Source organism: Diceros bicornis, chromosome 7 (genome assembly GCF_020826845.1).
Source record: "Diceros bicornis minor isolate mBicDic1 chromosome 7, mDicBic1.mat.cur, whole genome shotgun sequence".
NCBI lineage: Eukaryota > Metazoa > Chordata > Mammalia > Perissodactyla > Rhinocerotidae > Diceros > Diceros bicornis.
This window is the reverse complement of record NC_080746.1, coordinates 46,916,823-46,932,509: the sequence shown is the minus strand read 5'-3', so window position 1 is coordinate 46,932,509 and position 15,687 is coordinate 46,916,823. Positions and strand designations below refer to the sequence as shown.

Sequence of the window (15,687 nt, the reverse complement as noted above, 5' to 3'; positions counted from 1 at the left end):
AAGGATAATAGATAACTACCAAAGGTTTCAATTAATAAATAGTATCTAGGGGCCAGGCCAGTGGCGTAGTAGTTAAGTTCGCATACTCTGCTTCGGTGGCCCAGGCTTCGAGGGTTCGGATCCCAGGTGCAGACCTACACACCACTTGTCAAGCTATGCTGTGGCAGCGTCCCATATACAAAGTAGAGGAAGATTGGCACAGATGGTAGCTCAGGGCCAATCTTCTTTGCAAAAAAAAATAATAAATAAAATAAATAAATAGTCTCTAAACATTTTTAAACAAACACAAAACAATAATATGAATTTGACCAGTTCAAGTAATTCCTTATGATTTTACTGTTTAATCCAAATAACTATTTATTTCAAAGTACTTATCACAATAGTATTTATTTAATGTCTTTTTCCCTTAGTAGACCATGAGTTCCATAAAAATAGGGTCCACATCTCTTTTGTCACTAAGTCCCCAGGGCCTAACACAGTGTCTCTTACACAGATGGGGTTCAAAATATATTTTGTCAGGGGCCAGCTCTGTGGTGTAGTGGTTAAGTTCAATGTACTCTACTTTGGTGGCCTGGGTTCACAGGTTTGATCCTGGGCACAGACCTACACCACTCATCAGCCATGCTGAGGCGGTGTCTCACATAGAAAATAGAGGAAGATTGGCACAGATGTTAGCTCAGGGCTAATCTTCCTCACCAAAATATATGTGTGTATATATATATATATATATATATATATATATATATATATATATATGGTCAAATAAGAGAAATTTAATGATGGAATATTCCATGGCAGACACTGTGCTACACACTGAATTAGAACCAGTCCTTGCATTCAAGAAGCTCACAGTCTACTTAGGGAGACCAAATGTAATCAGTTAACAATGATACAACGAGATCAGCACTGCACCAAAAAAGTGAACAAATACTATAGGAACATAAGGGAGAAAATGACTAATTCTGCTTAGAGGTAGGGAAAAAATCAAGGATGTTTTTAACCAAGAAAATATTCATTTCCTTGGGATGAATGTTTATACTACAAAAGAACATCTATATTACGTTGTATTAATTTTATCAGTTCTACAGCTCAACAGAACATATACTCTATCAACAAAACTTTTTTAACATATTATTACTATATTTCAAGACATCTTAAAAGTGTTTATTCCTAAAATAATCTTTTAGAATCTTCTCTATATTTTTGTTATTATGTATATCAAATCCCTACATCTGAAAGTTAAATTCAAGGCTAAAATATTCATAATATTACTATGCTGGCTGTAGGAAAATCTTGACAGGGAAACCTATTGTGCTCTGCTTTTTTGCCAGCTACCGTACATTAGTGATAGTGATCATCACCAAATTTTCTTTTATTATGTACTTAGCAGAAATCACCAGATCCTTTCATGCTCTCAACAAACTTTTGGGGTTGTATTACCTTTCTCTGTATAGAAGTTTCATATATCATCAAAATAACTTAATTTTTACCTATTTCAGCTATAGCACAAATAAAAGCATCCTTCATTTAAAAACAACCAGTCAGGGCCGGCTTGGTGGCGCAAGCGGTTAAGTGCGCGGACTCGGCCGCAACGGCCCAGCATTCACCAGTTCAGATCCTGGGCATGCACCCATGCACCGCTTGTCAAGCCATGCTGTGGCAGCGTCCCATATAAAGTGGAGTAAGATGGGCGCGGATGTTAGCCCAGGACCAGTCTTCCTCAGCAAAAAAAAAAAAAAAAAGAGGAGGATTGTCAGATGTTAGCCCAGGGCTGATCTTTCTCACAAAAAAAAAAAAAAAAAAAAAAACCAGCCTTACAAGCATCATAAGTACATAAATTTAGTTAAATGGTGCCATCTGGTGACATAAATCCTGCAGCAAATATACAAAGCCCAGAGCCAAGAATAGCATCCAATCCTCCTGATAGCATCCAATCTAAAGTGTCAAATTTAACTTAAGAAATACTTGATCCTGCCTGACATGAGACACACAACTAATCACACTTAGTATAAAGCACATTAACAAAGAGAAGTATAAGGATTGTTTGGGCCACATTTTATGCTTACCACTCTTGTTTCTCAAGTTTACTTTCAAACTTAAACAAGTCTTTGGAAGAGATTTAAGTCTAATGTGATGCTTTATCCAACTCCTAGAGGACATTTTAAAAGCATAAATATCAAAAACATCTTGAACCCTTGTTCCAGTCACATCTGTTTTCCCACTCTCCTTCTGACCTCTATGAATCTGTATAATTTTCACCACCTCAAATACCACTTCCCTAAGAAAGCTTTCCCTGATTCCACTGCTAAAGTTAAGTTTCTCACTCATAGCACCCTGTACTTCCTCTTGGTAGCATCTATCACAATCGTAAATATAAACTACGTATGCAATTTTGTTCAGTGCTTGTCTTCCCAGTGTATAGTACAGTGCCTGGCACAGTGTTCAATAAATATCTTTTGAATGAACAAATGGATAGATGGATGGACAGATGGATGCAAAAAAAATGTCCTTCTCTCTCTTCTCTTCTTACCCAAATCCTATCAGTGATAAGACCCAGCTCAAGTTGACATTTTATATAAAAGTTTCCCTAGCAACCCCAATCTACAACGACCCCATGCTTCTCTGAACTCCTACAGCACTTTGGTCTAGCCTCCAAAGTTTAGTCTTTGATTATATCCTGTCTTATACTTGTTTGTATATATGTGAATATTATCTTCCCAACTGACCTTAACCTCCTTAAGGGTAAGGATTTGGTCTTTAATAACATCCATCTCCATATGTACAGTAAATAGGTAAGCACTTCATAAATACTTCATTAATTATTATTACTCAATTGCAATAACTAGAATACTGCACTCTTTTTACTAAACAGGCATTGTAAACAAATAAGTGGGAACACAGTAGACCTTAGTATTTAAGAATTTAACAGTCCCTGCTTTGACCAGTCAAGACTTATTTGAAGGTCCATGACAGGTAGTAATTTATTTGTTTCACCGGAGCACATGCTTTGAGGTTGTGAGTGGCAGCAAGCACTTACCTAGTGAGTAAGCCTCACACATGGCAACAGCAGCATCTCAATGTAGCTTTCTTGTTCTCTATCCACAGTCCCAAAGGTAGAAACTAACATTAAGTATCCAAAGAAAAAAAAATCACTTAAATGTTTCAGATGTACTATTGTATTTTAAAAAGAAAATTAGATGCCATAATATCCATTAATTTATGGATCCTCAAAGTACTCAAGTATATCCCAGGATGATAACAACTCATTATACTTGTTAAAGATCAAATCAGATTGTTATAAAATTCAAGAATAAAGAAATGCCACTGTCATCTTTTCCGAAGTTTATTAATACTATTCACATGCTATATTACTCGCCTTGAGTAGCGAAATACTTAACCATTTAGAACACATGTTCTCAAACTTTAGCATGCCTCAGAATCACCTGGCAGCCTTATTAAAACACTATTTGCTGAGCCCTACTTCTAGTTTCTAATTCCATAGGTCTGGGGTGGGGCCCAAGAATTTGCAATGCTAAGTTCCCAGGCGATGCGAATGCTACTGGTGCAAGAACCACACTTCCAGAACCTCTGCTTTGGAGGATTAAAGCCAAGTTGTTCCAAATTCACATAACTGTATGGGCCTTCACTCTCACTATAATCTATAAAAAATCTTTTGACCTTCTTATGATCAGGTGGAAAAATTATACATTATGATGAATATTTAAGACCAAAATAGACATGATGTTTTCAAATAGATGTTATTTTGATATAAAAATACTACATTAGAGGGGCTGACCCAGTGGTGTAGCAGTTAAGTGCGCGGTCTCCGCTTCGGCGGCCCAGGGATCACAGGTTCGGATCCTGGGCGCACACGACGCACTGCTTGTCAAGCCATGCTGTGGCGCCGTCCCATATAAAGTAGAGGAAGATGGGCATGGATGTTAGCCCAGGGCCAATCTTCCTCAGCAAAAAGAGGAGGATTGGCATCGGATGTTAGCTCAGGGCTGGTCTTCCTCACAAAAAAAAAAAATATATATATATATATATATAAAACATTAGAATTACTATCTTGGGAAAATTGGCAGTTTTTTTCTCAGACTAAAATGTGATAAAACTCTTACACAGATTGATTTTAGCACTTATCACTATTACATTTAAATAATTAACAAACTGCATACCTAATGTCTCTTCCCCCTCCTTGATTTCCCTTACCCATAAAAACAAGGACTATATTCTCCTCTATAGTTTACTGTTGTATCGCCTAGCACAGTGTATTGAATTGTTGAGTAAGTGAATAAATAAAATTTACTGACAGCCTACTATTATTAAAGGTTTACATACTGGAGGTACAAAGGTTAATTAGATATAACCTCAACACTCAAGCTACTCAGTCTATTGAGGGGACAGAAATATATTCAATTTATCATAAGGCAATGTAATAAGTACTTTATAGTAATATGAACAAAATGCTGTGAGACATAATGAAAGGTCTGATTTAAAACTGCTAGTAAGGGGGCTGGCCCCGAGGCTTAGCGGTTAAGTGCGCGCTCTCTGCTATCGGCAGCCCGGGTTTGGATCCCGGGTGCTCACCGACGCACCACTTCTCCGGCCATGCTGAGGTCGCGTCCCACATACAGCAACTAGGAGGATGTGCAGCTATAACATACAACTATCTGCTAAGGCTTTGGGGAAAAAAGGAGGAGGACTGGCAATAGACATTAGCTCAGAGCCGGTCTTCCTCAGCAAAAAGAGGAGGATTGGCATGGATGTTAGCTCAGGGCTGATCTTCCTAAAAAAAAAAAAAAGGCTGCTAGTAAGTAGGGACGTGGTAGAAGGCTTCAACAAGTAGGTGATAAATCCTAATATGTAGTATATCTACTGTATCACCCCTATTGCTAGTAATCTCAAGTATCCCTGGGGTTCTAGGTTAAGCTTTATGGAAATGAAAAGTACTCTACTTGAACGCAAAGTCTGACATGCAAGCCTCCGTAAAGCAGGATTAGTGCTTTTCTAAGATATTGCTACTGGCAAAGTTTTAAGAAAAATATCACTTTACTGTCCATTCTCTTCTAAATCTTTCCAAAAAATTCCCCCTCATACACTGCAGTGAAATAAGAGGAATAAAATTAGATAAACAAGGTTAACAAGATTTTAGAAGGGGTTGAAACCTATTAAATATATACACATAGTTCTGTCCATATTTGTATAAGTCAGGAATACAGACTAAGACAATTTTCAATAAGGTATAAAAACAAAGAACATTTATAGTATATATCTGAAAATGAACTGACCCATTAAATTATTAAAAAATTTTTATAAATAATTATGGTAATAATATAGATCTTTAAATTTTCAAAGTAGATCTAGAAGAGAAGCATAAAAATAATACAAACTTTCCATCTTGCTCCATCACCTAAACAAAGAATAAATATTCTAATAGAGTGCCTTGAAAATCTGACTGTTTTAGCTATACTAAATAAAAGAAACCTAAATTAGCTTGTAAAATATCATAGAATTCCAATTCACTGATATTCAAATTCTGTAAAGTGTTCATAATGCAAGCATCATCAAACTGTAATTATCCCTTGGACAAAATTTTTTATTTAGTATTACCACAAGATGTCACCCTAAGCCTAACATCTAAATATGCTTCTTCTAGCACATTGCTATTTTAGGCATTTTTCTTTTTTTATACATTAATGAGCACGAATTACTAACTTCTAAAAACTTAAAGTGTCTTTTTCTACTGTCAGTTATTGGTAAATGGAAAATCAAAACAAAGAATACAGGGACTCTAGAAGCAAAGAGGAAGAAAGGTAAACAGTTCATCATTCTCTATGCTTATCATATATCCTGCTATTTACCATAAGAGCAATGTCTCTTACCACTGGATTTTATACTCTTCTGTTACTTTCTTTATTTGTAAAAGTTTCCAGAATAAGCATATATTACTTTTAAAATCAATGTTATATTTTAAAAATTAAGAAAATACAATACTTTGCTGCTATCCCCTTCCACCCTATTATCATAGAACCCATTTATAAAATGCTTTTATGCACTATAATAATGGTTAAAGTTGTGCGGATAGAATTCTGTCCTCAAAGATTATACCATCTAAGACATACGATTGTTTGGGTTTTGTTTTTTTAAGCATATGATGAAGGACCACAAAAGGAGGGTAGTATTCATTTTCAAATTGATGCTTGTCATCTGTACAGAGAATGCTTGGTTTCCTAGTCACATGTAAATATTACAGCACATTCTGCAATAATAGTATTTTACTTTATGAACCATTTAGGTCAAGTTTTCTGCATTATGATTCCCTTATATTTCTTCGGTTAATTGATATTTACGCAAGGTATTATTTCAATGTACTGGCTATCTGAATATCAGAACAATGGGTGAAGCCACTATCTTCCATTACTTATGACAAAAAAAGGGAGGGAGGGAGTTAGTTCAAACAGAAAGTAAATTATAGCCCATAAACAATGCCCTATTATCAGTGGCTCTCTACCTATCCTTTCTTAAACATATAATTCCCTCCAGAATGCACAGGGCTACATGCTTTTTCTTCTTTTGTGTCCTTAAAGAAAATGCAGAGACACTCAACATTCAATAATAATAAGTCAGTAATCAGTATTTAGCAACCTACATAGAATTCAGTAGAAAATTATATTTTGTTATATAATATTACTCCATTCTTTGCACTTTGGTTTATCCCAAAATGACTGTTAAAGACCAGCCAAAGCAAATTTATCCATTCAAAGCTGGGCATCAGGATTACTTACATAACAGCTTTTTACAGATTATTGTTGCCTCTCATTTTGTAGAGAAATTCAAACTACACTATAGGCTTTTTGCCAAGATATTTATCACTCACTCAGAACAATGGCAAAATGCAATTCTTTGTCATTCATTTGACCTTTTATTCCCTATGTAATGATGCTGCATTACCAAACGGTTACTCAAGTGTAGTAGAACTATCTATTACTAAAGTATAGTAGAACTATCTAAAGCATCCAACAATACTCTTCTTAAATCAATTTCTCAAAAACTCAAACTCTCAAAAGATTTAGGCAGTCTTAACTAAACAAATCATACAAATCTATTTAGAGACATTGTTATTCAGTTAATGGCCTTTACTAATTATCAACCAGATGAAACTATTAATTTTTAATTGAGAAATTTGTGGCTTAAAAATGTTCTCTAAAATTCTATTCTCTAATGACAGGGTTTATTTAAATTCTGTAAGATTTCACTTAGAGTTGTTTTTATTTAATACCAGCTAAGATGATTATAGTTATTTGTGTCATTAATTCTTACCAGCCACAAAAGAATATTTTAAAGAAATTAATCCACAGGCAAAATAATTCTATAAAGCTTTTTATTTTATTTTTATTCAATAGACTGATTTTCAAATTTTTAAAATTTAATGCTTTTAAAATTATATTCAAACCATAAAGTGGGAGTTTTGTCAATAAGTATATATATTTATAATAAAAACATAAATAAAACATTTTCAAGATTAATCTTCATCAATTCTCATTTTTAGATTTTATATCAGTAACCACCAGACCTGAAAAAGTAATGATAATGTCTAATAGACTCAGTTATTTCTTTAAAATGTACTGTTTAAGTCTAGTAAAATACATAGTATAATTGAGTGGGGCTTTTTTTAATTGTTTAGTTAGTTGGTTGTTTTTGTTGAGAGGAGGTGTTTGTTTATATCTTTTGCTAGTTTAACTCTTACAATATCATGAAAAAAAGAATTAAAATTTATCTGCATAAATGCAAAAGATGTATATTTAAAGACATACATAAATAAGCATATCCTTGAATTTCTTCACAATCTTTAATAAATTCAAGAATAAACGTAAGGTTAAATATTATGTAGTCAGATTCATGATAAATTGAAGAAAAATTCAAAGCACTGAGATTTTCATCATTAAACTTTTCAATTTGAATCATAAACTTTCTTAAGAGAAGCAAAAAAGATGCAGAGTGTTTTAATGTTTGTTTTAGGAAGAGAGTAAAAGTAGAACTATGATTCTGAGGAGAATGTGACCCATCATTTTTTGTGTTAAGCAACTCCTCTAGAAGGCAACTTCCTTCTCTAGCATATTTGTGTTCAATTTTTTGCAACAAACTATTCAAGTTTTGTCCTGTGTGAACTTTTCTTCCTATACAAAACATTTTTTCAATATTATATTTTTTAATAACTTACACTTTATTTCTATTTTAAAAAGTTCTTTTTTAGGTTAACCATAAATAAGAAAAAGAAAAAAATAAACCTTTCCTTCTACTATCAAGGAAAATTATTCCAGTTTTAAATTTGGTTAACATCAGGTTCTTCGACCACATTACTGAAACTATTAAGCCCAATTTTGACCATTAAGATGACAAATAATTTTTTAATACATACCTAGCAAAGCTTGGAATAAGCTGCTCTTAAAGATACCCACCACCTTTTTAACAGCATTGTTCAACTGCTGCTCCTCCGGTTTCCTTAAGTTTTTGCAGTATTCTTCCAGTAATGATAAAGCTCGATCAGTATCTGAAAAATATGATTTTAAAATTCTATCTTATGGTCTTAGAAAAATAGTAAGCTAACATTAAACTATTCTATTGTTGTATTTATAATTTCATGACACAAAATAATTTAATAAAATAATTATAAATTCCATAAGCTACCATATGAAACTGATAATTACCCTCAACTCCTAATTTTAAGAACTCACTTTTATTTCCATAGTCTTGTCTTCCAAAAGAATGTGCAACTATGAAACAAAATAAAACAAAGGTCCTGAATGCAATGTTGGTCAATTGATGTTCACGTAGCAGATGTGATTCTCTCTTGTCAGAACAATTACCTTAAAATTGATGACTTCCTGCAAAACAATGTCCAGATTCCTTAACTCAAACTTTGAGGCCTTCCTCCCACGACCTCTTTACAACCTATATTTTCAGCCTTATTCACCATATATATTCCACCTCCTCCATACACACACACACTGCCCAAGTCACATTGGATCACTCACTTTCTCCCTCCACTTCCCAATACGAATGTGCGCGCGCGCACACACACACACACACACACACACACTTTCTCTTTTTCTCCCTTCTGTACTTTGCTCTTACTGCTCCTTGTATTGGAATATCCTCCCCCATATCACTATGTCTCCCCAGAATCAATGTGCTATATTGGAAAGGGTTTGTTGTCACGTAGATCTGAGTCTGAAACCTACTTGTAAGCTGTGTGTGCCCTCTAACATGTTATTTAACCTCTTTGAGCTTCAGTTTCCTCACAGGTAGAAGATTAAATTACACAATACTTACTACAGTGTCTAGTGCATAGAAAGAATCAACAAGTCAACTGACAATCTACCTTCCCTTAATTTAGACCTAAGTCAAATGCTCTCTCTTCCATAAAGCCATCTCTGACAGTTAAAATTAATCACTATCACCCTTCTTCCAAACCATTTTGCCAACACAAATACTACAGGCTTTCTTAATACATACTGTTATATTATGGCTTCTTGAATATATGTCTTCATCCAGCACAACAAAAAATATCCTTGAAAAAGTCACTAGAGTGACAGTGCTTTTGTGTATGTGCAGGTAACAATTGTCTTTTTTTTTGGAAGTGAGAAGATTCAACTCTATTGTTCCAACGTGAAGATCTATTTAGAGAATGTCAAGTCACATATTTTTAACCAAACAATACTTATGTTCCACAAAGAATATAAAATACAGTAACTGATTTACTCAGACCTGAAATGCATTACAAGAGAGGGCGAGACTCACCTTAACCAGTGAACAACTGCTTTCATTACCAACTTGTTGTGTTTTGGAAAACTACGTTTAGAAAGCTTCTGAAGAAAATAGCAACAGCCAAAGTAACCATACCAGAGTCTTAAATATTACATAGGTAATCTTCCTGGTTTTATGATTTACATATTTTTTATCTGCTCTCTCTTTGTGTTTGAGGCGGTTCTGCCTGAGGAATTACTATTATGCAAACTTTTAATATACAAGGCACATATATCAAAATGATTTCTTAGGGGTATCATCTGGGGTGAAAGCCAACTGAAATTATCATCAGTTTCCACAAGTTCATCCTTTGCTCAGACTCTCTCGTGAGTAAGAGCTTTACTTTGAGTGAATGCCACTTCCTTCAAATGTCTCCCTTGGTATTCCTGGCGCTTCGCCACCTGACTAGAGCTCTTCTCTCATTCCACTACATTTCAAATCATACGATGAATTTTCATCAAAATTGCCCTGCTTTGAGCTTTATGCTTTTTCTTTCAGCTTTATTGAGGTATGACTGACAAATAAAAATTGTATATATTTAAGGTGTACAACATGAAGTTTTGATAAATGTATACATTGTGAAATGATTACCACAATCATTACCACAAAGACAACTAATTGTCTTTGAATTTTAAAAACCCTCTCCCCCTACCAATCTACCACTTTCACAGACTAAATACCAATTATGATAACAACAGTTCATATTTATTGAGCATTTTGTTTCATATCTCATTTCTCCTGAACTTTCCAACTCTTCTTCCCCACAGCCATTCTCAGCTGATGATCTTGCTTCCTATTTCATGGAAAAACAGAAGAAAATTTCCACAACCTCCTCACATAACGTCTACTGACTTACCTGTAACTGCACCCCTATATTCTGCTTTCCCTTCTGTTACTGCAGATAAAATATTTGTGCTTCTCTCTAAGGCCAACTCCTCTGTTCGAGCACCTGAACCTATTCTCTCTTGCCTACTCAAGGACATTGCTCCATCATCGTTTTCCTCTCCAATCATTCCCATCAGCATATAAATAAACTGTAATATCAGTGATTTTTTAAAACTTTCCTTTACTCTTCATTCCTCTCCAACTAACTGTAGTCCCCATTTCTCTGTTTCCCTCTACAACAAAGTTCCTTGAAATATTTACTGTCTGCACTTCCTTTCCTTCCATTCTCTCTTGAGACCATTCTAATCAGACTATTCTTTCCTGTAATTCCACTAAAACAGCTCTTGCCAAGGCTGCCTATCATCTCCATTTTACTAAATCCAGTGGTCAATTCTTAGTCATCTCATTTGACCTATCAGCAGCATTTGATACTGTTGCACTCCTGAAACACTCTCTTCACTAGACTTCCAAGCAGCGATGTGCTGGTAAACATTTAACAACCAGTTCTCTGGATAAAAAAGAAAATGTTTGCATCTATACATACATGAGTTTATTATAAATTTTACTGATATAAAGGATGTGTAGTATGAAATCAACAAATAATAATAAGATATGCAACTTTTTATTGTAAATTCCATAGAGTCAGTTGATTCTCAAGAATATTTTTGTGGATTTTTCCTGTATTCTTATAATCATAGCCAATTGATATTGGTATAATTGATGAACGAGTAGTTCCATCATAAATGTTAGTTGATTTTTTTGTTATGAGTAAGATGAAAATGAAACAACAAAGATGACTTATGTGATAAACTTTCACTCACTTCTTCATCAATTACATGATTTCTTTGCTGAATCAGACAATAATTTTTGAATAGTGGACAAATATTTCCTCAATTTTTGTGCCAATCACAAGGTAACAGCTATAGACACAACATACTTTTAACTTGCACTTGCATTATTAACATTTTCTTTATCACTTTCTTAACAGCAAAACAATAAATCAAGCCCCAATTTATAGCATTTGCAATTTCTGAGATGTAAATATTCCCACTACGGCCAATTTCAAGCTACCAACATGACGTCATTGAATGCAGTCTGGGAAAGAGATGTACAGCAGCACACCATTACATAGCTTTTCCACTATACAGATACAATAGATGTAAATAACTTCAAGAGCATACATGACATCAAACTGTAGAAAAATAATTATGAATTGATGAGTTGAGTACTTATTACTTTTATTTTTAGTATAATTTATTTAATGTAAGTTTATATAATTTAATTTCCAAATGGCTGCATTTAAACCAGCTTGCAAATTTGTTGAAAATGTAATGATAGGCTCTTGCAAGTTAGTATGAGCCCGTTCCAGCACACCACTGCTTCCAGGGCAGCACTCTCTTCTAGGTTCTCCTTCTATATCACGGATGCCCCTTCTCAATCATTTTTACTGGTTCCTCCTCATTCCTCAAGCCTCTAAAGATCTGGAGACTATCTCTTCTATCTGGAGACTTACTCCCTAGGTAACCTTATCCAGTCTCCTGGCTTTAATACTCTCAAGACTCCCAAATTTATATCTGTAGCTCAGACCCTTCCCCTGAATTCCAGACTCATATGCAATTGTATACTCAGCATTTCCATTTGGATGTCTAATAGGCATCTCAAACATAACTTGTCAAAACTTAACTCCAGATCTTATCCACCACCCCCCATCTACTTCTCCTGCAATGTTCTCCATCTCTCATCCTTACAATTGTTCAGCCCAATCCTTGGAGTCATCACTCATTCTTTTCCTTCCCTAATTCTCTACATCTAATCCATCAATAAATCCTGTTGGCTATAACATCAAATTATACACAGAATCCTATCACTTCTCACTACCTCCAGTGCTACCACCCTGGTCCAGGTCACCATCATCTATCCTGTGCATTATTGCAATAACTTCTTACTAGTCTACATGCTGTCACTTTTGCCCTCCTACAGTCTTTTCTGAACATAGCAGCCAGAAAGATCTTTTTAAGTCATAAGTCAGATATCATCACTGTTCAACTTGAACCCTCCAGTGATTGCCCATCTCACTCAGCAAAAGCATACCTCTCCTATTTCAGCTCTACACCTCTCCCCTTGCTAGTCTACTCCAACCACAGTGGTCTCTGCTCACTCTCAAATATACCAAAAGTATATTTGAGAATGAGCAGCACCTCAGCGCCTCTATACTTTCTATTCTGCCTAAACATTCTTCCCTCAAATAACCAGTTTGCTCCTTCACTTCTTTTATATCTCTGCTCATACATCACCTTATCAATGAGGCCTTCCCTAATACTCCTATATATTATAGCAAACCTCAAGCTTACCTCCTTGAAAGAAGGGAGAATTTCAATAGGCTGTAATGAATGGAAAACGATATTGTGTTATTAGTTCTTTTTTTTTTTACTTAAGAAGGTTAGAAACATAAAAATAAATGTGGATGCACAGAGAGCCCTCTCCAATTTTAAAATAAGACATGTTAACAAAATATGGTGGCATAAACATATGCTAATACATTTTTATAGAACTTTTAATTTTTTAAGATGCTTTCATACTTTATCTGATACAATATTTTTAATAACTCTTTGAATCTGGGACAAATATTTGAATCCCTATTTTGTCAATAATTAAACAATCAGCAGTTTCCCTGAAATGATAGTGGCTTACTAATTTTACTTTCTAACCTATTCCTAACCACTAATGTAAGTAATCAACAATACCATAACTATTCTATACCTCCTTCAGTACTTATGTGTGTCTTTGGGCTCTAATTATCTGATCATATTTGGCGCCTTAAGCTTTAGTCTTTTTCATTCCTTTATTTGTTAAACAGATAATTTTTTTAAATCTATTAAGTACTTTTTTTTTTACAATTATAGTTTTTAAGCTCTTCTGTGGCATTTTTGTAGGTATTCACTTATTCTTATCTTTTATTCTTGTGTTTATTTATTTATTTATTTATGAGGAAGATCAGCCCTGAGCTAACATCCATGCTAATCCTCCTCTTTTTGCTGAGGAAGACCAGCTCTGAGCTAACATCTATTGCCAATCCTCCTCCTTTTCTTCTTTTTCCCCAAAGCCCCAGCAGATAGTTGCATGTCATAGTTGCACATCCTTCTAGTTGCTGCATGTGGGACACGGCCTCAGCATGGCCAGAAAAGCAGTGCATCGGTGCGCGCCCGGGATCCGAACCCGGGCCGCCAGTAGCAGAGCGCGCGCACTTAACCACTAAGCCATGGGGCTGGCCCATGATCTTTTATTCTTGTGAACAGAAATTCTCAAAAATGTATCAATAGTATTCCCATAATCACATCTACAAATATAATTTGCTAGGTAAAAGGACTTTCACTAATTCATTCAACACGTATTTATTCCCTGTCACCCAGGGAAGACACTGTATTGATTGAAAGCAGCTAGATGTTCTCTAAACCAAAAGAGCTTATTATGCCTCTCATCTCTGTATGAGAAAAATCTGACACATAAAACAAGACGCTAGGAAAAAAAAAAAATGGCCAAATTTGGTCAAGTCTCTTCTAGACAACTTAGGCTTTTGCATGCCAGCATCTAGTGCTAGAATTGTGGCAGCCCTTTTATGCTTTTGATTATTGATAATGATCACCACATGGTGTCAATTCCATTATGCCCTTTATTCCTCTCTACTTAAATTCTTATTGCTGATGAACGAAAGCTTGAGCTTGAGGGTAATCTAAAACTAGATACCTATGCAAAGATGATAAATTAAGCAAAAAAAAAAGACAAGATGACAAGGATCCTGTTGTACAAGTCAAAAATCCCTAGCCAGATGTCCACTAGTTGAACAAAGTGGAAAGTTGACGTAATTATCCAAGTAAGTTAGGACTAGCCAGCCCTCGTGGTCAAGATTTGGTGCTCTCACCACTGCAGCCCAGGTTTGTTCCCTGGTCAGGGAATCACACCACCTGTCTGTTAGTGTATACTGTGGTGGCTCTGTGTCACTGTGATGTTGAAAGCTATGCCACCAGTAAGCCCTCTGCCTGCTGTACACAGGATTGAACTAGGAATTGGAATCAACTTGACAGCACTAACAAATAAGGACCAATATTTTAATTGATGTTCAATTAACCAGATATAAGTGGGAAATTTTTCACCTTAATTGCCAATATAATAGCCTCAATTTTCTTCTTCTTTTTTTTTTTTTTGGTGGGAAGATCAGCCCTGAGTTAATGACCATGCCAATCCTCCTTTTTTTTTTTTTTTGGCTGAGGAAGACTGGCCCTGGGCTAACATCTGTGCCCATCTTCCTCCACTTTATATGGGACGCCGCCACAGCATGGCCTGACAAGCGGTGCGTCGGTTTGCACCCAGGATCCGAATCCAGGCCGTCAGCAGCGGAGAACGCGCACTTAACTGCTATACCATGGGGCAGCCCCTCAATTTTCTTCTTAAAGGAAATCTGTCTTCACATGACTCCTGAATCTACTGAAAGAATGAAACTAAATTTGGATCACCTGAAGGCAGTCACAGGAGGAAATGGGGGCGAAATCATTTTTTAAAGTAAAAATTTTTTGCATGAAATGTGCAATCCAAAGGATATAGTGAAAGTTACATAATTGGACATAATTGGAATTGTAGGTAATCATGTGTCTGTTAATTAAGGTTCAACTCTTTTGTATTTGGTTTTAAGAATAGTATTGCCAAAAAGTTATAAATAATTTGGGACAAGTTATTTAAATTTGAAACAGTGAATGGCAATAGTGCTAACAAATGAACTTTTAGAAAGAAGGAAAGGATGATACATAAAATTATTTGCCACAACTGAAAAAAGGAAGAATTATAGAACATATGGTGGTATCATTAAGAAAACTAAGATCAAAGTATAGTAAAGGATAAATTTAATACACAAATCTTGGAGAACAAAGCATTTAGAATAATGACATTCCTTTACAATATTTATGCAACATTTTTATAGTTTAAAAATAACTTTTATGT

The 15,687-nt window shown here is 35.0% G+C and overlaps 1 protein-coding gene across 1 annotated transcript in view; it reads right to left on the bottom strand.

Moving 5' to 3' along the window:
- The window catches only part of DLG2 (discs large MAGUK scaffold protein 2), a 1,867,373-nt gene that overhangs the window by 1,840,647 nt on the left and 11,039 nt on the right, over positions 1-15,687 (bottom strand). The window contains exon 2 of the mRNA XM_058545485.1: positions 8,423-8,554. Within this exon, the coding sequence (XP_058401468.1) occupies positions 8,423-8,554 (132 nt within the window). The remainder of the gene's footprint in view (positions 1-8,422; positions 8,555-15,687) is intronic.